At 47.6% G+C, this 23,560-nt stretch overlaps 1 protein-coding gene across 1 annotated transcript in view; it reads left to right on the top strand.

Moving 5' to 3' along the window:
* The first annotated feature begins 314 nt into the window (after nucleotides 1-314).
* PAPPA (pappalysin 1) overlaps nucleotides 315-23,560 on the top strand; it is a 255,257-nt gene continuing 232,011 nt past the window's right edge. The window contains exon 1 of the mRNA XM_060100610.1: nucleotides 315-1,138. Coding sequence (XP_059956593.1) covers nucleotides 721-1,138 — 418 coding nt within the window. The 5' untranslated portion in view covers nucleotides 315-720. The remainder of the gene's footprint in view (nucleotides 1,139-23,560) is intronic.

The raw sequence follows: 23,560 nt of genomic DNA, 5'->3' as shown, positions 1-23,560 counted from the left end.
CTTAAAAAAAAAAAAAAAAGAAGAAGAAGAAGGGAGGGGGTGGAGAAGCGGAGCGAAGGAGGCAAACGGGAAAGTGGAGGAAGGCTGGGTAGCTCGGCCTCTCCAAACTGATTGATTAGTCATGATCCCCGCAGTTTTAACTGGGACTCATTCAATTGGGAAGGTGGAGCGCTCGGGAGCAGATTAGCATACGCTTGTTTACTCATCTTCTGAGGGATTTTTCCCCCCTCTTTCCTTTCATTTTGTGAAGAAGGAGGGAGGGGAGGGGGGACGGGGGGGGAGAAGGGGGCTGTGGCTTGTGTTATAAAGGACGCAAAAAATAAATAAATTAGAGCATCTTTTGGGGGGAGGGAATTCAGCGGATCAGTGTCTTAGAGGAGCTTTTTTTTTTTTAAGAGCGAGAAATCATATAAAATAAAATGAAATAAAACAAGGAGGAAGGCAACCAGCTGTTAGAGGGGGGAAATAAGGCAGATAAAGGAGCGAGGAGAGAAATTAATTGCCAACCAGGAGGAGTTGGGCTGTATTTTTCAAAGGTGGGGGGAGTGGAGCACACACCTTGAGGAGGAAAGCGAGAAAGAAAAGAAAAAAGCAAGTGGACGGGGGGGCTCGCCCAAGAAGGGTGAAGAAGCGAAGAAAGTCGAGGCGCCGAGGCTCCTAAAGCTGGCAGCTCCGGGCGGCGGTGCAGGGGCGAAGGGGGGGCGGGGGGGACCGTCGGACATGCGGCTCTGGAGTTGGGTGCTGCGCCTGGGGCTGCTGAGCGCCGCGCTGGGCTGCGGGCTGGCCGAGCGCCCCCGCCGGGCCCGGAGAGACCCGCGGGCCGGCCGCCCCCCGCGCCCCGCCGCCGGCCCGGCCACCTGCGCCACCCGGGCGGCCCGCGGCCGCCGCGCCTCGCCGCCGCCGCCGCCGCCGCCGCCGGGCGGTGCCTGGGAAGCCGTGCGCGTCCCCCGGCGGCGGCAGCAGCGGGAGACGAGGGGCGCCGCGGAGGAGCCGAGCCCGCCGAGCCGGGCGCTCTATTTCAGCGGGCGAGGCGAGCAGCTGCGCCTGCGGGCCGACCTCGAGCTGCCCCGGGACGCGTTCACGCTGCAAGTGTGGCTGCGAGCGGAGGGGGGCCAGAGCTCTCCGGCGGTGATCACAGGTAGGCGAGGGCGCCCAGGCGGGCGCTGCACTGGCCCTGCGGCCCCAGGGGCGCGCGGGTGCTTGGGCGCTGGTGGCGGGATCGTTGGGGGCTGGCGGGTGTTTCTGTGCGGGAGCCGCTGTGCCGGCGGCGCAGCGGCTCCGGGGCGAGCTGCGAGCCTCACTTTGCCCCATCTGCGGAATGGGCGCACTCGGAAGGCGTCTCCGCCTAGCCCCGCTGGAAGAGCGCAGGGAGCGCTCCCGGCCTCCTGGAGACCCGCAGTTGGTGAGGGCTGGTCTCCAGGGAGCCTCGTGCGCTTGAACCGTGTTTTGGATGGTCAGAGGTACTGTCTCCGCTTGGGATGGAGGAAGGACCCAGTTGGGATGCATGTGAAAAGTGGCTAGGGGACCGTTGATTTCTTTGGCTTTTTAATGGAGGTGACCCTCCCCCGTTACTTGGCCCCGTTACCCTGAAAGCCTACAAGGACAAGGTTGTTGTGATCGCCAGGACTTAGAAGTCCTCGAAGTGCCCCCAAAGTTGCTCTGTGGTTGCTGCCTGCCTCTGGGATTCACCCCCTTACCCCAGGCACACACAGACACGCGCACGCATACTGCCATCCCATGTCCTCGCTTTCCAAGCCTGTCACTCGGGGCTGGGGTGAGACTTTCCTCAGGCATACCCCGCCAGTCCTCCCCCGACTAGGCTGAGAAACGGGGCGCTTTTCTCATTTGGGACTTTTACGAGCCCGTAATGAATTTGAGTTCTCCCTCCTCACCACCCCCCCCCGCCCCCCGCCCAACACACACACACACACCGTTCTACAGCACAGCCCGTAGTGAAACCGGACACTTTGGGAGGGTTGCAAACCTTAGAAATGCACCAACATCCATTTTCTCCCCCCTCCTAATGAATCTGTGGCAATGCCTTTAATAAAACTGGGGGGCGGAGGGGGGCGGCGCTGGAGGGGAGAAGGAAAGTTTTGCCTCTTCTGGCTGGGAGATTCCCTTCCTGCACAAACAGTCTTGCCATGTCCTAGGACGTCTCAAAGTGAGAGTAGGGGTTCCCCTTTCGATGCAGCCAGGAAACGTGTGGAGGCGTTCTGCGACCCCACCCCCTTACACACACTTTCTTAGAAGGGAAAGCTCTGAGTTCTTCCGGCAGTCCGCTTCTTTCTGTTTTGGCGTGGACTTTCTCAACCGCTGCGCTCACTGTCCTATTTACATCAAGTCCATTTAGGGGACCCAAACTCAGCTGCTATACCAAGAATATGCCCCCCAAGCTCCCACACTCCCGCTACCAAGCCGAGAGCTAGAAAGTGACTTTCCCCCATACCTGACGTCATCACATGCTTCTTTTTTTCTTTTTTCTTTTTTTTTTACCCCCCCCCCCTCAGGAAGGAGAGGGAAACTGAGCTTATTCGCCTTTAGCCCTCAAGCCCTAGTCAGCCAGAGGGGGTTATAATGTAGAGTAGAGGGGAGATGTTATTTATAATAATAATGATGATTATTATAATTCAGGGCTGTGGTATGTTTACTTCTCTTTCGGAACATAGGAAAAACACAGAGCCTGCAGATTGGAGGGTTTTTTTTTTTTTTTTAATGAGTAGATCTGATTTTTCCTAGTCTTTACCTGCCATACCAGTGATTTGGAAGGCTTCTCCTCCAGAGGGGAGAGTGCAGGGTTATATAGGTATCATCAATGAAAAGGTAGTAAATGCATTTTTTCAAAAAAAAAAAATATAGCACCTGGGATTCCACAGGAGCCTGCTTTATAAATGTCTGTAATTCAGACAAGGAGCCTCTCTTCACACACGCTCTTTTGAGGACGCATTCGCTCTCTCACACAAAGATAGTGCAGTAAAATCCTTTAATTGGACGGGGGACGTTAGGTTATTATTGCTTGTATAAAATGCCTGGTCCATTTTATGTGTGGAAGTAACATTCTTCTCAAAACGAGGGAAAAAAAAAAAAAAGTCACTGCTGCCGTGTAGCACCAGAAAGCTCAGAGCTTTTCTCCTGAGGATTCTGGTGGATTTTTTTTTCCCCTCCCCTAGTTGAGTCTGAGCCAGATTTGCGGTGTGTAAACACCTGGCCTTGAGCCAGAAAAGACTCATTCTGCATATCCTCCACACGGTACAGACTGCTGGACTAAAAAGGACCTGCTTCTCCTTGAATTAAAAAGCAAACAAACAGAGGTTCTCTGCAGAAGCACTTTTTCAGCTCCTTCCTTCGTGTAAGTTCAGGCTGGGAGAGGCCGGGCCGAGGTGGGCAGTTTGGATGCCGGTGCCAAACCGTGTCCTCCCGCTGCGACCTCGGGTGCCCAGTTTACTGCCTGACCTCTGCTGGCTCTCTCTGGCTGGGCGTCACCACTTTCGTAGGAATCCCTGGTCACCTATCTTGAGAGAGCAGGCATCTCTCAGCAGGGACCGCGCTGCTATTTCAGGCAGAGGGTTGCTGCCTTGCTGTCAGGCCAGGCTGCCTTACATCACTCTTTGCTGCAGGATTCAATTGGGTTTCGTAAAGGTCTAATTTTATGGTGCTGTTAACCGGGTTTGTCGTCTGGCAGAGGCAGGCCTTGCCGCTCCTGGTAGGCGGGCTATGCTCCCAGATCCGCCTGGGATGCTATTTCTGCCCCGGTTCAAACTTCACTGACACCAGTTCAGACAGGCGCTCGGAGAGGCAGAGGGAAGGAGTGAAGGAGCAGTTTGCTTCTGAAGCTCAGAAAACATGCCTTTTATTTTTTCCAAAAGGGAAGGAGAGAAATATATATAAATACATATATATATATATATATTAACAAATAAAAATGGGAAGGCTTATGCAGGCAAAAACAAAGCTAAAGTGAGAAAGTGCCTGTGTGCAGGAGTCTGAGGGTTGAAGAGCCCACCAGCGATGGATGGTCTGAGGGTTGAAGAGTCCTTTAAGGCTATTGTGAAGAGGGTCCTTGGAGGTTACCCAGTCCAGTTCTTCTCTCTTTGGCCGAATAGGGAGACAGAGACGCGGAGAGGGGAGGGATGTGTGCTGGATGACACAGCTCCCCAATGCCAGGAGCTAGGATTTGATCCTGGGCATCCCCACTTCCAGACCTCACCCGCTACACTGCTGAGAGAATGTGTCTGAGAAACACTGTCACCTCCGACCCCTCACAGACCCACCACCCAGGCACAGCCCTCAGCCTCAGTGCTCGGCAATTTGGGCTCCCTTTCAAGTCTGGGGGCGGGGGGCTTCCTGACACATCCCTTCGCCTTTGTACCATACCAGGCAGGATCCAGACCCTTGCCCCTCATCCCCAGCTGCCCTCCCCCACCGTACCCCTCCAGTTTGACAGAAAGAGAAAAGAGGAAGAAAAAGAAAACAATAGACTCAATTTGCTGCTCCATGGAGCAGCGGCCCCTGAGCAGCAGTTAATCTTGTTAAAGTTTCTCCTGACCTGTTAGATAAGTGAAATGTGGACCCCACAAGCGCTGCCCTCCTCCCACCCCCATCCCTCAGTGATCCAGAATCCCTGCTCAGAAGGAGAAAGGGATTTACCTGAATCCCCTCCAGCACCTCCGCTTTCCATGCTTTCTTCTTTTGTTCTAAATGTTGGACTGTTGAGTTTAGCAACTACTCAGAAGAGACTTTTTATTTCCCCCCTTCTGCAGCCCCTACTTCCCGCAACCCAACCAACCCCCCCCCAAAAGAGTGCCTGCATTTCCCCAACTTCAGAATTGTAACAGGAAAGGCTAGATTTCAAGAAGTTCATGTATTAACATGGTTTTCCCCACAACATTCATAGTGACACCTGGGGTCTAGGATATGGCAATGGTTAGAAGCCAGTTTTAGTAGCTGGGTTACCTCTGCGTGAATCTACCTCTGCCCCTAACTGGTTGTATGACCTTGGGAAAGTTAACTGATTCCTCTGGGCGTCAGCTTCTTCATCTGCAAAGCGAGCCTGACGCATGACATGAGCTCATACGTGGCAAGTGCTTAGAACTGGACTTGGTGGATAGTAAGCACTCAATAAACTTTGATCTTATTACTGGACATGATTTTCCAGTGACCTCAGTCTTGGCTTTATGGACTGAGGACACTTAAAGGCAGGAAGGAAAGCAACTCTTCCTGGGTGCCTCCGAGGTGCCGGGTACTGCGCTTGCCTTGTGTCTGCGAGTTTCATCCTCACAACCGCCCTGGAAGGTGGACGTCGTTACCTCTGTTTTCCAAAGGAGGAAACAAAGTCTCGGAAAGTTGAAGCGACTTAGTCCAAAGTCCCATGGGCTCTTCCAGTGGACAGAGCCCAGATATGAACTCGAGTCTTCAGTGCCTGTTTCTTCCTCAGCAGTCTTTTTGGAGAGAGAAGGAATGACCCCCATTCCCTTCTTTAGACCTGCTGCAGAATGTCGCCACTCTTGCCTGCATCTCTTTGTGCTGACCATACGCCTACAGATGAAAGGGTATAAAACATGAATCTAAGTCTCACGTGGAGCTCTGGGTTTGACCTAGCAGATCTGTGTTTCTCTTCATGTCAAATTATCAGGCAGACTGGGCTTGGAATTTCTGTTGCCAGTGACTTGCTGTGTGATTTGAGTCGAGTCACTTTATCTCTCTATCCCTTGCTTTCCTCCTCTGTAAAATGGGCATAATGATATCAGGACACTGAAGTGGAATAAACAGGCAGAAAGTACCTGGCACAGAGCCAGCTCATATTAGGGATTCAGTCAATGGTAGCTGGATCCAGTAAGTAACCACCTTCCCTTTCCCAGTTTGCCAGCTTGGCCTTCAGAAAGTAGGACCTGTTTGTGCATTGTTAGGGCTTTCCCTCTTAAGTTGCTGGGGAGTCTATCTAGAGTAGACAGTGTATCTTGGGGAACAGTTGGACCCCTTCAAATCCCTTCCTTGAACTTTGATTTCCTCTTCTTTGACCTACTTGGATGACCCCTTGGTGATAAGAGCCAGAGGAGGTCCAAAACCACTGGACCAGTGAATAGGAAAACCAGTTAGCATCCAGAGGGAGAATGCACCCTCAGGAACAGAAGCCAGACAGTGGTCACAGTGGGGTCCAGGTCACAGCTGTGTTGTCACATGCCTCTTGCTCCTTCCCCAGATGCCCTCCTACTTTCACGTTCCCCCAGTCAGCCATTCACGTGGACAAACGGGGTAATGGAGGCTGCATTGCCCTTGCCTCTCTACACAGAGGAAGGCAAACTTGAGGCTCAGAGTTGCGGGGCTCAGGAACACGGGATTTGCCTGGTCAGCTGGGAATGGACTGAATCAGGCAGCTCATGGTACAACAGGGAAACTGAGGACCAGTGTCATGAAGGGGCTGAGAACTAAACTGTATTCACAAACTGCCCCTCTCGAGGTAGCCTGGGAGATTGTTTAGTCCAGCAGCTCCCATCCCTCATAGCACTGAGAATCATCAGCCTTTTAAACATCCTGCTGCCCAGGCTGCATCCCAGGGATTCTGATGTCGTGGGTCTGGGGTTGGCCTGGGCACTGGTGTTTTTCAAAGCCTTCTCAGGTAATGTGGAAGGGCCACCAGTGGGGAGAATCACTGATCCAGTCTGATGTCTCCCTGCTCTGCAGGTGGAGAAACTGAGGCCCAAGGCGGGGAGTGGCATTTCCTGCTTATCCAGCTGGTTGGTGGCAGAGCGTTGAGAGAACTTCAGCTGTCCCAATTCTGATTGGCCAGGCACCAGAAAGGACCTTTATTCCATTCCCAATTCCCCTGCTGGCCCTAATTGCCTAGGAGCAGGGGGGCAGGGGGTGGGGGGTGGCACTGCCATTCCATTTTTCCAAAGCTGGTCCTATATGTGAAGCTACACCCTTTCCTTCTGGTGCCTCCTTTAAAGTGCAGACAGTCCTAGAAGGGGGTAACACATGGAGTTCCATGCATCTGATTTCAAATGGATGTCTCACCGTGCTTGAGAGGGGAGTTTCTTTCTGAGCAGGAATAAGGAGTGTAAAGGAAGGAGGGAAGCCCAGCTGTGAGGCATTCCCCACTTTGCCCTGGGCTAGTCCTACGGAAGGCAGGCAACTGTTCCTATTATTTCAAACCCCCTCACCTTGAGATCACTGTGAAACCAGCACTGGCTGCAAGGTGTCTTAGATGAGGAAGCGAGATGATCCCCAAGGACCCCAGGGAGGAGGACCCCCTATACAAGCAGCTTGTTCCTCGTCTACCTATCGCCCAGGACTTAGGAGTCTAGCGGGTGCCTGCTTCTCCCCTCACCTGCTGCCCTTTCTCTGGAATTTAATTCCCTTTCCCTCAGTGTCTCTTATCTTTTTTCTTGCTGCACCGAGGACTCTCCTTCATGCCTTGATGCATTTACTGGAAATGCTCAACTCAGAGCTGACTTGGGGGTCTTGGCCCCTTGGCTCCTTTGAAAACCTGGAACTGGGACCTAGGAGCTCTGGGCTCAAGTCCTGGCTTGGTCTCCTGTGAGCTGTGTGACCTGGGGCCTCTGGGGAGAGAGTTTCAGTGGCTACATTCAACATCCGTATCTTGCGGGTTGTCACGGGAACCAGGTGAGACAATGACAGGAAAAGCTCTAAGCCAAGATCAGAGCCCAGTCCGTAGGTCGACAGTGGTTGGAGGATCCAGAAAGTGAGAGATGTGAGGGGTTTGTACAATCAAGGTCACTCCTGGAAAGGCACCTTTATTATCATTATTCACACTTCAAATGATAAACGGTGATCGAATTAGCGTGACCTCACTGGAGTCCTCTGATGTTGGAACTTAACAGGTCTGCCTTACTTGCTGTGTGACCTTGACACCTTCACTGCTCCTGTCTGTGCCTCAGTGTTCTCAGGGTGCACACTGAGGGGTAGCAGTGGAATAGGGGCTTTCAAACTGTGCCCCACAATCTTAGGAATGCCCTGGGGAGAGGCTGAAGGGGAACACTGTCTGTCCGCATCGTCCCTTCACCTATCTGCCTAAACTGTGTGCTTCCTCCAGATTTCTTTTGAAGGAATGTGCAGGTTTCTCAGTGATAGAGTTTGAATGGACATGGACTGACATTGTGAACTTCGTTAGGCATCATAACAGCATTGTGATTATATATTTTGAAAGATCCTAATCTGTTAGAAATGTGTACTGATGTATTTATGGGTAAAATGACGTTATGTCTATTTTGTTTGTTTAAAGTGTTCCAGAAAAAAAAAAAAAAAAGGATGTTGGGAGGAAGAGTGGTAGATGAAAGAAGATTGGCAGACTGATGGTTGTTGAAACCAGGTGACAGAAACGACAGGCTTCAATACTTTTTTGCCTGCCCCTCTGCTTGTGCTTGAAGAATTCCATCCTAAAAAGTTTAAAAGAGTTTGAGAGCCACAGGAGGAGCTGAAGTCTTAGATTCCTCTGTGTTCTGTGAGCTGATAGGCTTCCAAATGCATTTCTGAAACTTGGAGCGGGTTAGGGACTCTCCCAAGGTCACACAGAGAATAACTGAAAGTCAGCGTGCAGTCCAGGCTTCTGACACTAGGAGCTCCCTCTGCCTGTCCCTCTGCACAGCTGCAAACTCAGGTGACTGGCCATCCTGGGAGAGCTTGAGGGGAAGTAAAGGAAGGACGGGAGTCTTAGGAGGGGCATGTAGGAGGGGCCAGTGGAGCCTTGCAGCGCAATAAGAAGTTTCTGAGTGAGGGCATTCCTTGCTGTGTGGAACCCTTCCACACACTGTGAAGCATTTCACGTCCTTGGTTTTGTGCATAAGAATCGCCTAGGATCTCCTAATCATTGTGACAGTCCAAACCACATTGTGACCATTGACACGCACAGGCACACACTTACACACACTCACATTTCCACATACCCCTATTTCTCATTTTTCTGGCTCCTTATTTCTTTGCATCTCCCATTGCCCTGAAAGCCTTCTAGAACCTTGTAAAGCCTGGTGGGGGCTTGGGGGTGGTGAGCTGCAGTTGACTGATCTCAGAAAGAATTGACACGCTCAGGCAACAGGGGAAAGGAGCATATGTTTACTGAGGAAGTATTTTGTAGTGATTGACGGTAGAACTGAAGAGTCAGAGTGCCTGCGTTTGATTTCCTGATTTTCCCACCTGCCAGTTGTATGACCCTGGGCAAGTTACTTAATATCGCCAAGCTTCGCTTTCCTCTCTGTAAAAGGCGGATGATACTGGCACCTACTTCATAGGGTTATTTTGAAGATTAACTGGGCCTCCATGTGGAAAATGCTTAGTAATGGAATCTAGACGATGGGTAAGCACCCAGTAAACGTTAACTCATATTGGTTTTATGTGTCCAGCCTCGCTACACATTATTTCTAATTCTCTCAATAACTCTATAAATTAGACATGTTTATCTCCTTTAGCAGAGCCAGGAATTGCCTTTCCCTCCCTCACCACTCAGGAAAGGCTTATTCCTATTATCTTAACGTAAAACAAAAACTAAAATGAAAGGCAAACAGCATAAACATTTCATTGTTTCCTATTACAAAAGCAATCTGTGTTCATTGTAGAGAATCTAAGAAATACAGATGAGAAACAAAGGACAAAGTAAAATGTGTCCATCCCTGCCCAGGCATCCAACAAGTATTTGGTGAGTTTCTGCTACATGCCAGGTACAGTTTTAGGTCCTCAGTTCAGAGCAAGGAACAGAAGGAAATATCTCTGACCTCAGGGAGATTATATTCTGGAGTCGGGGGGTTGAGGAGGAGGAGACAGAAGATAAATGAGTGAGCGACTATATCACATAATGTCAGGTGAATGTTTATGAAGAAAAATAAAGTAGAAAAGGGAGTTGTGTGGGGCCGGGTTGTAGGCTGAGGAGGATTTAAATAGGGTGGTCAGGGGCTTCCCTGGTGGCGCAGTGGTTGAGAGTCCGCCTGCCGACGCAGGGGACACGGGTTCGTGCCCCGGTCCGGGAAGATCCCACATGCCGCGGAGCGGCTGGGCCCGTGAGCCATGGCCGCTGAGCCTGCGCGTCTGGAGCCTGTGCTCCGCAACGGGCGAGGCCACAACAGTGAGAGGCCCGTGTACCGCAAAACAAAAACAAAAGCAAAAAACTGCAATGTTAGCAGCAGTTCCAGTGCTCTTCCTTTTTGAGTGCAGCTTCTTCCACCCAGTGGTGCCTGTGCCCCTCAGGGACCAAGTGCCCACACACTTCCTGCTTCCTCTCCCCCAGCTACACTCATTCTTGAAAAAGGACATGGTATCCCGTCTTACTAAGGTATCATTGACTGATACCAACCTAGAATGTTGCTCTTCCATGGACATATATACTTTAATGTCTCCTCAAAAAGCTTCCTATCCAAAAGCAAAGTACCAATGGGTTGCATTTCAGTCAAAGACTGACTGAAGACATTATGTAGGGAATAGTGGTACTTCCCAAGAGCTGGAAGCCATGTCGTTAATAATATTGCTAATAATAGCCGCCATAAATGTTTTTTTAAAAACTCACTAAGTGACCTTCCCAGTGATCACATCTTGGCTAATGGCTAGAGTACTCAAATTTCATAATTTCTTACTCTATTGAAGCCGTTCCAGGCAAGTTCCTGGACACTGGTGTAAGCCACTGGCCTTTTAGTCATGCTTATCATTTTAATCACATCACTTTGTGATTAAAATACTGCAACTCTTGAGTCTGTAGCCATCTGTTTGCCTGTTGTACTTCTGGGAATCCCTAGCACTGTCATCCCCAGATTTTTCTTCCAACAACAGAAAAAAATGTTTTCCAGTCTTATTTGTCACAAACCCAGGGTCCATAGAACCTGGAAGAGTAGGAGAGGCAACCCTGTTTCAGTTTTGCAGAAGCTGAGAAGTTTTTCATCCATTTCCCTCCTTTCTGATCAGCAGGCCTCCTTCCCCTCTGCTTCCCTTGATCTTGTGAGACTTTGCGGTGACCTCGGGATCTGGAATCCTCTATCCGCTGTTTATGTACCCTTGGGGGAGAGCACACATTCTCAGCAGTCATAAGAGTAATAAAAGGTTCTAGTTCCCAGGTTCTAGTCCATTTGAAGGGAACAGAGACAGAAACTCTAGGAGGTGGGGGGAGGGTGGTCACAGCTTGGGATAAGAGTATCTGGGAAGGGGGAGCATATGACTAATTGCAGATCCCTGATCTAATCTTTTGCCTTCAAGAAACTGGTGGTCTAGTGCCTTCCCTGGTGGCGCAGTGGTTGGGAGTCTGCCTGCCGATGCAGGGGACATGGGTTCGTGCCCCGGTCCAGGAAGATCCCACATGCCGCGGAGCGGCTGGGCCCGTGAGCCATGGCCGCTGAACCTGTGCATCTGGAGCCTGTGCTCCACAACGGGAGAGGCCACAACAGTGGGAGGCCCGCATACCGCAAAAAAAAAAAAAAGAAAGAAAGAAACTGGTGGTCTAACCTGTACCTTTCACCTTTGTAATCAAGAAACTCTTCCTATATCTGTCCCACATCCATCTCTTCTTAATTCTTTTTGCTCTGTAAACATGAAATGTGGCTGAGCAGAATATAACCAGAGGTGTTTGTAAAGAGGGGGTTATTTCCCCCCATGAGATTGGAGATCTTTCAGCTACAAAGGCTGATGAGAGTACAGAGAAAGGTATGATAACAGGCCAATCAGGAACAAGGTGGCCTTGCCCTAAGAGATGCAGAGTACACAGAAAACGTAAAAAGGGAATATATACTCTACTCTGTTTGGTAAAGAAATATTCATGTAAGTCCAAAGAACCAAGGTGTGTGAGAATCAGAATCTAAACGATTTATTTCAAAGATGAGAAACCAAGGGGTGGTGAAGAAGTGACTTGTCCAAACCAGTGACCTTGCTGGGTAAGATTCTCTGTCTTCTGAGTCTTAGGCCAGGGCGAGGTCTGCTTCTCTCCTGACTTGGCCTACTTTCCCGTGGAACAAGTACCATCTCTCCGCTGATGATCATCATTTATCTCCAGACTCTGCTGGACTCCAGACTCACAGATCCAGCTGTCTACTGGAAATGTCAGCCTGCACTTCAGACTCAACATATCCAAAATGGAATTGTCTTTCCTCCAAAATTTCTTCCATCCTCATCTCGTGTCATCTGCTCTAGATATATCTCCCACCATGTTTATTCAGTCATCAATTCCCGTCTATCCTGCCTTCTTAACATTTTTATAGCCAACCTTCCCCCTTCTTAGCTTAGGCCCTCTTCATCTCTTGCTTTGACTACTTCCTTAGTATTGTAAATGCCCACTTCTCTGAGCCTCAACTACACATCCTTCAACTACCCACAGTCAAATCTTTCTAAAATGCAAATCTGACTCTACTGCCTGTAGCTATAGGCCTTTCAGGAGCACTGGAATTATCTACAGTTCCACCAGATAGATGCCTTAGGCTTTTTTCCCCATCATTTTCCTTATATAACATACCTCCTAAATCCCCAGGCACCATTTTGCAGGACACTTAAGCCTCTGTAGGATTCTGCTCAATGTTCCCCTCTTCTGGGAAGCCCTTTCTTTTTTTTTTTTTTTTTTTTTTTTGTGGTACGCGGGCCTCTCACTGTTGTGGCCCCTCCCATTGCGGAGCACAGGCTCCAGACACGCAGGCTCAGCGGCCATGGCTCACGGGCCCAGCCGCTCTGCGGCATGCGGAATCTTCCCAGACCGGGGCACGAACCCGCGTCCCTGCATCAGCAGGCGGACTCTCAACCATTGCACCACCAAGGAAGCCCTGGGAAGCCCTTTCTGACTCTTCCTCAAGTATAACTGGTTCCCCCCAACTCCCTTATCCATCTATCTCTACTATACCTTCTGCACACGTTTATCGAAACACCTGGAATTCTTTATCACATTTCATTCTCTGCATATTTGGGGTCCTCTCAATTTCTCCACTGCCTAGCCAAGTGCCTGGCTTATAAAGGAACTATAGGTATTTTTGTTTAATGAATGCATGACCGGATAAGAGAACCAGCTAAATTTCTAATGATTCTGGGAGAAAGAGCTTGGGCATGTTGCATTACGTAACCCAAAGCACATGACCTGGCCCGTGCGTCACACTCAAAAATGTTACACAGTGGTTAATTCCATTTCCCCTTGAGCAGAGCAGTCAGAAGGGAAAAGATATCCGGCCTCCCAAACGGGCGGGGGCAGGGGGGCAGTGTATTTAAATGCCTCCTCAACTCACATTTTGGCCTTTCTAATCCAAGCCACGTTTTAGCCTTGGTCTTGCCCTCTCAGCCCTTCGCCTGTTTGCAAAGCATTTGTTTTGTGTGTGAACTGCAGCACATAATCCCAAGCTTTGCTCTCCTCTCAGATTTCACCCCTCTCCCCTTATCAGGTTCTTTTCAGGGCTCGAGTGTCCTGGCAGTCATATCTGTTGCCTGCGTTTTCATCCATTTCCCTCCTTTCTGATCAGCGGGCCTTCTTCCACTCTGCTTCCCTTGATCTTGTGAGACCTTGTGGTGACCTCGGGATCTGGAATCCTCTATCCGCTGTTTATGTACCCTTGGGGGAGAGCACGCATTCTCAGCAGTCATAAGAGTAATAAAAGCAGCTAGCTTATAATGAGCACTTACTATGTTCTGGCACCATGCTGAGTGCTACACTTTGGACCCGTCGAATTAGGTTTAGAAAGTGACATGACTTGCTGAAGGCCTCACAGCTTAAGGATGGTAGAGCTGGGATTCAAGTCAAGGCCAGTTTAATTTTATCTCTATCCACAGGGCCTAGTGCATTGCTTAGAATACAGTAGCTGTTCAGTAAGTGTTCCATGAGTGGATGAATATAGGAGTGAATGATGAATGGATAGATGGATGGTTGGATGGATGGGTGATGGTACCCCCAGTGGCTAATGCAAACATATAGAGATTGTAGAACAAAAAGGGAAGGAATGGAGGGAGCGAGACATGGAAGAAAAATTGGAATGAACATTATAAGACTTTAAAGAGATTGGCTAAGAAATCTCTTTGTTGTGCAGCATATATTTTATTTGCCAGTGACTTTTGAGCAAACAGACCATTTATGTCCACCAGAGCATTTCCCAGTCTACCAGGAGATAATACACTTTCAAAGATTCTCTCTGCCAAAAACATTTCTGGATTCCTCTTTCGGGAATCAAAGCCTGGGTCATATTCCTCCAAATATTCTCAAAGGAAATACACTGTCACCCTTTGAGGATGGACCTGATACATTCTGAACCAGTGTGGGACCTATGCAGGTAATCATGCTGCATGAACTATGGGGTTCTGAGCAGAAGAATGACTCTGGAGTTAACAAGGCTGATTTGTGATGTGCTCTCATTGGAGCCGATTAGGCCTCTGTAGAGCCAGTGGTAAGCTCTCAGGATGACCCCTTTACAGGACAGCCCCGCCGGGCTGATTAGAGCTGATCTGCTAGAAACAAATATGGTATCTTGTTCATCCCTTTCCCAAGACATTAGTTTGCTTTTTAAAATCTGTTCAGTTTATAGATGGAGAAACTGAGATCCAGGCAAGTTCACTTGTTAAATTAAGCTAAATTGAGTTGAGTAAGGTTAAGTAGCAAACTGGTAGCAAAATTGAAAGTAGAATTCAGATCTCTTGACTCCCAAATCAGTGCTTTTTCCACTGGACCAATTAGTTTTCCTCTACAGTGTTGGATTATAGTTACATCTGTGGGTTCACAGCAGTGAGCTTATTAGAAAATGTCGTACAGCTGTTTATTGACTTTTCTTTAGTATTTCTTGTGTGACAAACCTCTGTCCTAGGCATTCTGTGAAGTTCAATAGTAAATGGCAGTTTATTTAGAGAGGTAAACCTCCCTTCTTTCTTTCCTTCCTTCCACCCACCCATTTATCCATCCATCCATCCATCCATCCATCCATCTATTTGATAGATAATTATTGAGCAATCTTTATGTCTTTGTGTATTACACATCAAGCAAGGAAATGGGGATTAAAAAGAAGAACGGGACACAGTTCCATCCCTTGAGGAACTCCCAGTCCTAGTGGCAGAAGCAGACTGGTAAACCAATACATGACATGGTAACTGCTATAACTAAGCAATTAATAGAGTCCTGGAAGAGCACAGAGGCAGAAAAACTGTGTTGTTGCACATCCGTGTTTATTATGGGGGCTATAACATGCTCTGAGATTTCAGAGGCATAAGAGATCCCTTCCACCTGGAACTGTTGGAGAATTGTTCACAAACAATGAACACGTTCGTACGTGTAGTGTGTGCCTTGCCCTGCATGTGGATACACCATGCATGCCATTTTAAATGTAGAGACACAGATCAAAGTAGAACAATAAACACTTTTTGGTTCATGTCTCAGCTGAGGACCTTGACTTAGAGTAGCTTTTAGGAGTATGACACTAGGAAATGACTGGACAATTCAATCTGTCACCACCCGAATCAAATCCAACAGCCCCTTGTTGCATTCATCACTCTGTTGTGGTGCCCTCATACTTGTCTGTCTTTCTCCAATTGTCTCCAAGCTCCTTAGGAGTAGAGACCATTTCTGTCTTCATCCCTGCCTTATTCCTACCTGTCACACAGTACCAGCCATGCCAGTGGTGCTTGGTAAACTTTGTTAAATGAATTGGAGATGGCTCCAAATAAGGGAGAAACGAGTGTGATTGAAAGTGGGTGCTGTGAAGGAAAGGTGCTTTGAGGAATGATATGAGCCTTAGGAAGGACCAAGCAATGTGGGCAAATATGTTATGAAGGATATTAGCCATTCGATTAGCTCTGGTTTCTCTGAGCTGACCCATTACCTGTATATATTCTTCCCACCTTTGCCTATTCCTGAGCCTCCCTTCTTCCTGCTGAGCCAGCCAGTGTACCATTCTGTTGGTTTTAAGTCCTTTTCCCCATGGTTTTCTCTCAGCTTCTCCAATCCCATCCCTGGAGAGAGCTGCTAAAGAACCAGGTGCAATTGTGTGGGATGTGCCCATGCTGTTCCTGCAACCCTCACCTGTGCCTTGGAGACCTCCCAGAGGATATGAGAGCAGAGTGATGGCGAGAATCATGTCTGCCATGCTCAGTGCACCTTCCCAGGGCCTGGCACATTGCTGGGGTTCAGCAGATACTTGAGTGAACTTCTGGATGCATAGATGCTGTAAATTTGCAATGCATCTGGTCCCATCTGCTCAGTTCACAGATGGAGAGAATCTGATTTCCAGAGGAGGCAAGGAAATGATCCCAAGTTCCATTCCAGATTCTGGACAGAGAAGGACTGGAGTCCAGTCCTCCTGACCATTCCTTCTGTCCTGCCATATTGTCCTGGAATTTGGGCCCAGCTCTCTTGAACTTGGTCACAAAGATTTCAGATCATTGAATCCTGTAGTTGGATAGGGCCCAAAATATCCTTTTTACAGCTGGGAAGTCTAAAGTCCAAAGAGTGGAAGAGATTAGACCACCCCAAGGCTTCCAAAAAATTTTTTTAAAAAACTCTATGTGTCTCCATAGAGTCAACAAATATGTAGTATGTGCCCAGTACTCTTAGAGTTGCAGCACTGAGCAAGACAGAGCAGGTCCCTGCCCTCATGGACTTTCTATTCTTGTGAGGAGAGAAAGACAGTAAACAGGAAAACAACTGTAAGGGCTTGTATGTTAATAGTGACAAGTGATAGAAGTGGGTGCTATGGAGAATGACTGGAGTTGAAGAACATCGCTGTAGGTGACCAAGCTGAAGCTTGAATGACAGATGGGGAGGAACAAGCCATATGAAAAGACAAGTGAAGAGAGTTCCAGAGTTCCAGAGAGAGCGCCAGAAGAACTAACACATAGACCATGAGGTAGGACAAGCTCAGGATGTTGAAGGAGCAGATATTCAAGCCATTGGGAGTCATGTGTGTCTGGAACTAAAGGCAGCCCAGGTCATAGAACGTGGATTTTAATCTAGATGAACTAGGCAGTTATCAGAGTTTCGAACAAAGAAGTTACAGGATCTGGTGTATGTTTTCCAAAGATCACTCTGACCTCTATGTGGAAAATGAATGGCATGAGACCAAGAGTAGAATCTCAATTATACCACTATTGCAGTGTGAATTGATCGTTGATCTTATTACTTTAGTTATGACTTAGTGTTTTGATTGATATCATTACCATTTCCTTACTAGTATCATTACCAACTACAATACCTGAATAGCACTAATATTTGAGATCAGTAGAGGAGGTGGGGGGTTCCTTGCACTTTGTTCCAGGAGGACTTGAAGAGATTTGTGAACCCAAGACATTTTCTGTAAAAATTTGAGGCTCTGCACAGTTTTCTGGGGAGAGGGTCGAAAGTTTTCATCACTTTCTAAAAGGGGTCTCTGGTCCCCAAATGATGACTTAAATGCCTAAAAGAAGGGGGCATATGAAGTCATTTCCTGAAGCCTGGTCCCAGCTCTAAAATCTGAACATTCTAGGAGATATGTGAAAATGAGAATGTTGATGTGGAGTTGTCATATCAGACTGAGGAATTGCACTTTCCTTCATCTGTACCCTTGCTGGAGTAAATAGAATTGGGGACTTTTTTTTTTTTCCCCTCTGAGGAGTCGTTTATTCCTTAGAAATATAATCTACAACTTTGTTTATTCAAACTCGGGTCTCTGAGTTTCTCTGAGTTTTAAACTAGGCAAGTTCACTTCAAATGTGGCCTTAGGTGGTCCTGATCATAATTATTCACTGTGGATTTTACCCGTGAATTTGTGAATCCAAATATCCATCGACTCGTCCATCCATCCAGTCATCACCCAACCATCCACCCACCTACGCTTCTTCCCTCCCTCGCTTCCTTCCTTTTCCCTTCGTCTTTCTCTCCCTTCTTTTCTCCCTCCCTCCCTCTCTCCCTCTTTACCTCCTCCATACTTTGATCTCTCCATCAACCCATACCCTCACCAATCTATCCTTCCATCCATGTAACCTTCTATTACCAGGCTCTATGCTAGGGCTAGGGCAAGAGTCAGGAGACTCCAATTCTTATTCTTCTGCCACTGTGAGTCCTTGAAAAAAATCTCCTGAGAAACCTCCCTTGCACCCTTCACTTCTACTAGAGTACATTTTGAAAACCTCACTTCAGAAGCTGAAAAGTGCTTTGAGAAAAATTAGCTATGCCTGCTTAGTTACATAATTATAAGTATTTCCAGTAGTGCATCGAGTCTGGGTCTAGACTCCTGGAGGCTTCTTTATCAACACTAATATGTTAGATCAATAACAGATTCTACCCTTGGGTCAGCAGGTAGTGGGAAACCAATAGAGCATGTGCAATAGAGGCAGGGTTCCTTGGGAAAGGGCAGGCTTTATAAAGGGATCAGAAAAGGGAGCTAACCGTCACCTAGCTCCTGGGACTCTCTTTGCCCACAAACCCCAAAGCCCTGGTATAGTGATTCTGAGCCTTCGTGATCCGCGTGTGCCCCTGGACGCATGATGTAGCAGGAAGCCCTCGTGGCATGGGGTTGTTTCAGTTTCCGAAGCATTCGACATGTACCTATCATATTCCCACTCGCCTTGTAAAACAAGCATTTTCATTTAATACAGTGAGGTCTTTGTATTCTCAACAACAAACACATGGTCTAAGGCTCGCGGACACAACCTGCCTTTTTCTCTAACACTCTCCCCCTCACCCGACTCTGTCCGCCCTTACAAAGCCCAGCGTCAGCAGAAATATCTGTTTACAAACAAGGGTTCCCAGAAAATAGTATCAGTAGCTCCAACAAACCTCTAAAACACGCCCCCAACTCTGTCCTTGGAATCCCTGTGAACAGGGTATATCCCTGGCAGCAGCTTTTGTGGAAGGCTTCCTGCCTTTCCATCTTTCCATCTGTCTTCATGTCTGGCTTCCTCTGTCTCCTTCCACTTATTCATTAAAACCGTGAGGATCCTGGACTGCAGAGGCAGTTGGATGCTGGTTTGGGCCTCATGGAGATTTGGAAAACAGAGCCCCGACAGGGAGTGGCTTGAGAACAGCAAGGCAGACCCACACACATCCAGCCTGCCGTGTCATCTGAAGCAGAAGCTGATTGAAGAAGGATTGTCAATTGGGTGGATATAATAGTCACATGACGATCATACAGCTCTAGATCATTTTTCTAGGATTATCAGCAACTGAAACAATTCTTTTGTTACTCTCTCGAACTTGAGTCTACTATAGCTCCCTATTACCTACACATGGTAACGATAATAGCTAACATACTTAACACGTAATATGTGCCAGACACTGTTCTGAGGAGTTTGCATGTATTAACTCTTTAATCCTCACGAGGACCCTTGGATATAGATCCCAGTTTTCCATATAAGAGAACTGAGATATGGGAAAGTTAAGTGACTTGCCGAAGGTCATACAGCAAGTACTAGGTAGAATTCATCCCCAGAATCCAGGTTCTAACCATTCCTCCACAAACCTCTCTAGATCAGGTCGGAATTCCTTAGCCTCACATTGAATTTCCTCCTCAGCCATTGTTTCCTACCATAACATTTCCTAGTTCCTTATGTCAGGGGTCCTCAACCTCAGCACAGGTGACATTTTGGAATGGATTGTTCTTTGTTGTGGGAGTTTGTCCTGTACGTCGTAAGACGTTTAGCGGCATCCCTGGCCTCGACCCACTAGATGCAGAAGCAACTCCCCACCAGCCCCAGCTGTGGTGATCAAAAATGTCTGCAGAAACATGACCACATATTCACTGGTTGAGAACAGTTGTCTTACGTGGACTCTTCTGATTAAACAGAATTATCTGGTGTTCTTAGAACACTCTTCCCACCTCCGTGCTTTTTCACATTTAGTTTTCCCCTTGACTTCGCAGGGTCCTTGGCCACCTCACCATCAGTCTTCTCTATTCCAGAGTCTTTCAGTTCCTCGACATCTTTTACAGCCAGAGAGGAAATATTAACCTGTCTGGGTTATTGATCTGCTTGTTTTTATGGTTTTCTGTTTAAAAAAAATGTCACCGATTCCAAACTTTCTATTTAAAATCCCCTAAAGATTCCACAGGAGTCTTGAATTAAAAGCTCAGTTCATTCCATGCATTCAACAATTGTTTATTGGCTCTACCTTGTGTCAGGTCCCAGGCTAAGCACTCAGAGTATGAATTCACAGGAGATACAATACCTGCACCTCAAGAGTTTATGTGATAGGCTATCAGAGGTGGAGAAGAACTTAGAGATTCACTCTCCACTCTCTCCTAGTTGAGCAGATAAGGGAACCAAGCCCCAGAAGGTAGATGATATGTCATCAAGGTCAATTAGAGACCAAGCTCAAGGCTGAGCTAGATCATTCTCCACCTAGCGGAATAAAATTTAAATTCTGAAGTACCAGGCAGCATCTAAATACCATTTATCCATCTGGAGTTTTAAAGAGCTCCTTTGAGTCATAATTTATGATTTTCTAGCAGATATCAAAACAATAGAAAATCCATATCTGAAAAGTCTATCAGCCTTCTTTTCAAAATTTTGCTTACATTCCATGCTTTTCTTGGTAAGTCTTTAAGGCTGAATGGCTCCAGATTGCCAATGAGCACTGGACAGGGAGTCCTGAGATAGGAGTCCTTGTTCTTTCAGCTCTGTGGCCCTATCGATAAGAGCATCATGAAATCCCTAGCTAATGATCCCTACCCCCATGGACTCTCTTTCTCAAAACCCACCAATGATTCCCTATTGTCTATGGAATAAACTTCAGATCTCTTGGCATGGCATTCGCAGCCCTTTACAATCGAGCCTTAGACGCCCCTCACTATCCCATTTCCCTTTATGTGCACCCTCAGTTCCATCAAAAGCAGATGTCTTCTTCGTCTCCAGAGCCATCTTCCGGTGACTTCACAGCTCTTGCCCTTGCTCATCCTTCATCTTCTGTTAGAAGGTCTTTGCCCAGCCTCCTCCCCGCCGCCACCAAATTCCTGTTCCTTGTGCAAGCTCAGTTCTTGTGTCACTCGTCCAAGAAAACTTCCCGGAGCCTCCTTGTCTGATTCAAGTGTTCCCTCCGCTGAGCTCTTTGGCTTATACCTCTACTAGAACTTACTCGATTATGCTTTCTTTATTTATAATTAAAAACTCCTTCTCGCCCTCATGTAGTCAGTTTTCCCCGGCTGGGCAGCATAATTCAGAACTGAAGTGTGTGAACCCTTGAGACTAATTGCCTGGGTTTGAATCCCATCTCTGTCATTTGCCAGTGAGTTACTCAGGCTTGGGCAAGTTAGTTGGGCTTCTCTGAGTATCATTTTTCTCATCTGTAAAATGGAGATGACAGTACCTCCCTGCTCGGGTTACTGTGAAGGGTACCTGAGCTACTCCACGCAAAGAGCTAAGCACAGTGCCTGGCACGCAGCAAGTGCTTAGCAAACATCAGCTATCACTGCCCTCCCTGCTTTGGAGAGTAATTCCGGATGGCACCAGCCCGGCAAAGCAGGGATCTGCCTGTCTGGCCGTGTCCCTTCCTTATCTCCCTTCGCCATCTCTCTCCCTGAAAGGCTCACCCCTGGCTGGGTGGCCGGATGAGGGGATGGCAGGCTCGCACCAGAGAGGAGCTTTTGTTTCCAGAGCTCAACCCATACTGTCTGGGGTGCGTTTTTACATAACTTGCTGTGGGCCTCTGTCACTTATGAAATTTACATCATTTGACTCTCCCGTGTGGGAATCTTCCCCATCCCTTTGAGCTCCTTGGATTGGCTGCAGGTGCTCCATGCCTCCTCCCATGCTATTCTGTAGATGCAGACCCATCTTTTGTAGAGATGGACCCAAGGCCGACTCATCCATTAGCTGCAATTGGCACAGTGCCTGAGGTCCACAGTACTTTCAAGGGGCCCATAAAAATGGCTTAATTTCTTTTAAGATCAGAAGAAAAAAGCTAATATAATAATAATATATATGTAACAACGAATCCACCCTCTTGATTATATATATCTTTATATACCAATACAATGATAAAATATAATTATGTATATTTAGAGAGGAAGGAAAAAGTCCCCAGGGCCCATCAGTCATGATCCCACCCTGAATGAAAGGAATTTGCCCGAGATCAACAGTACCTTAGTGGCAAATCAGGACAAATGTTCATGTCTCATCACTCCCAATTTAGAAATCTTTTCCCTGTGTTTAAGAAAAGCCCTGGAAGTGATTTCACCACAGTCTTCTTTCACAGATAAGAAAAGGAGGCCAGAGAAAGCACGACTTGACTCAGGTCACACAGCTTAGTCATATGGCAAGTGGCTTTCCCGACTTTTTTTTATACTTTTTATTTTTGGGGGTGCATTGGGTCTTAGTTGCGGCATGTCAGGATCTTTCGTTCTGGCGTGGGCTTCTCTCTAGTTGTGACGCGTGGGTTCCAGGGCACATGGGCTCTGTAGTTTGCCGCACGCAGGCTCTCTAGTTGACGCTCTCTAGTTGAGGCTCAGTAGTTGTGGTGCGCAGGCTTAGTTGCCCCACTGCATGTGGGATCTTAGTTCCCCGAGCAGGGATGGAACCCACATCCCCTGCATTGGAAGGTGGATTCTTTACCACTGAACCACCAGGGAACTCCCCTTTCCTGACTTCTTGTTGCTCTTTTTAGTATTTTACACAGCCAACCTAATGCCCACCCATACCAACCTCCTGTTAGACGGATGGAAAATTTGAGGGCCAGGAAGTAGAAGGGCTTACCCAGTGGCACAAGGATGCCTATCCTGCCTCCAAGTCAGGACTGTTATTCCAGTACTATAAAGATGGGTCCGAACCTCAAAATCTTCAATTTGGGTTTCTTCACAAGTCTTGGCATATTTGTTCATTAATTGGTTCATTCACTCCCTCATTCATCCATTCAACAAATGTTTATTGAAGACTAATGTCCTAAGCACCCTGTGAAGGCTCTAGATTCAGAGTGGTAAACAGATGTGTACTCTTTACCCTCTCAGAGCCTCACTTTCCCCACTTGTGTGAGAAGAATCACAGTTTCTTAGAGAGTTCTGGGAGAAACAAATGAAATAATTAAGATCCTTTGTACACTTTAAAACTCCAAAGAGTGTGAAGAATGCTTCCTGTATTGTTATAATTGACAGAGTGTATAATTAATATGGAGAAGATTAAAACATTGGCTGTATGAGGAAATAAATATTTAATTAAAAAATAATTTTTGCTTATGCTTATCCACACACAACATAAGACATTGGTTAAGCATCTGGCTTTGGAGTCAGAGAGCTGGGTTCTAATCCTATTTGTGTTATTACAAGTCAAATGAGGGCCTCCCTGGTGGCGCAGTGGTTAAGAGTCCGCCTGCCGATGCAGGGGATACGGGTTCGTGCCCCGGTCTGGGAGGATCCCATATGCCGCGGAGCGGCTGGGCCCGTGAGCCATGGCCGCTGGGCCTGCGCATCCGGAGCCTGTGCTCCGCAACGGGAGAGGCCACAACAGTGAGAGGCCCGCATACCGCAAAAAGAAAAAAAAAAAAAAAAAAAAAGTCAAATGACCTTTGCCCAGTCAATGCAACTCTGAGTCTCAGTTTCCTCACCCATAAAATGGGACCAAGATAACTTATCTCGTAGAGTAGTTATAATAATCCAGTGAGATGATGCACATAAAGTTCTTGGCTTTGAACATGGCACATCATTGATGGTGGCTCTATTTATTT

The sequence above is a fragment of the Mesoplodon densirostris genome, chromosome 6, assembly GCF_025265405.1.
Source record: "Mesoplodon densirostris isolate mMesDen1 chromosome 6, mMesDen1 primary haplotype, whole genome shotgun sequence".
Classification (NCBI taxonomy): Eukaryota; Metazoa; Chordata; class Mammalia; order Artiodactyla; family Ziphiidae; genus Mesoplodon; species Mesoplodon densirostris.
This window is presented reverse-complemented; position numbering and strand designations above follow the sequence as displayed.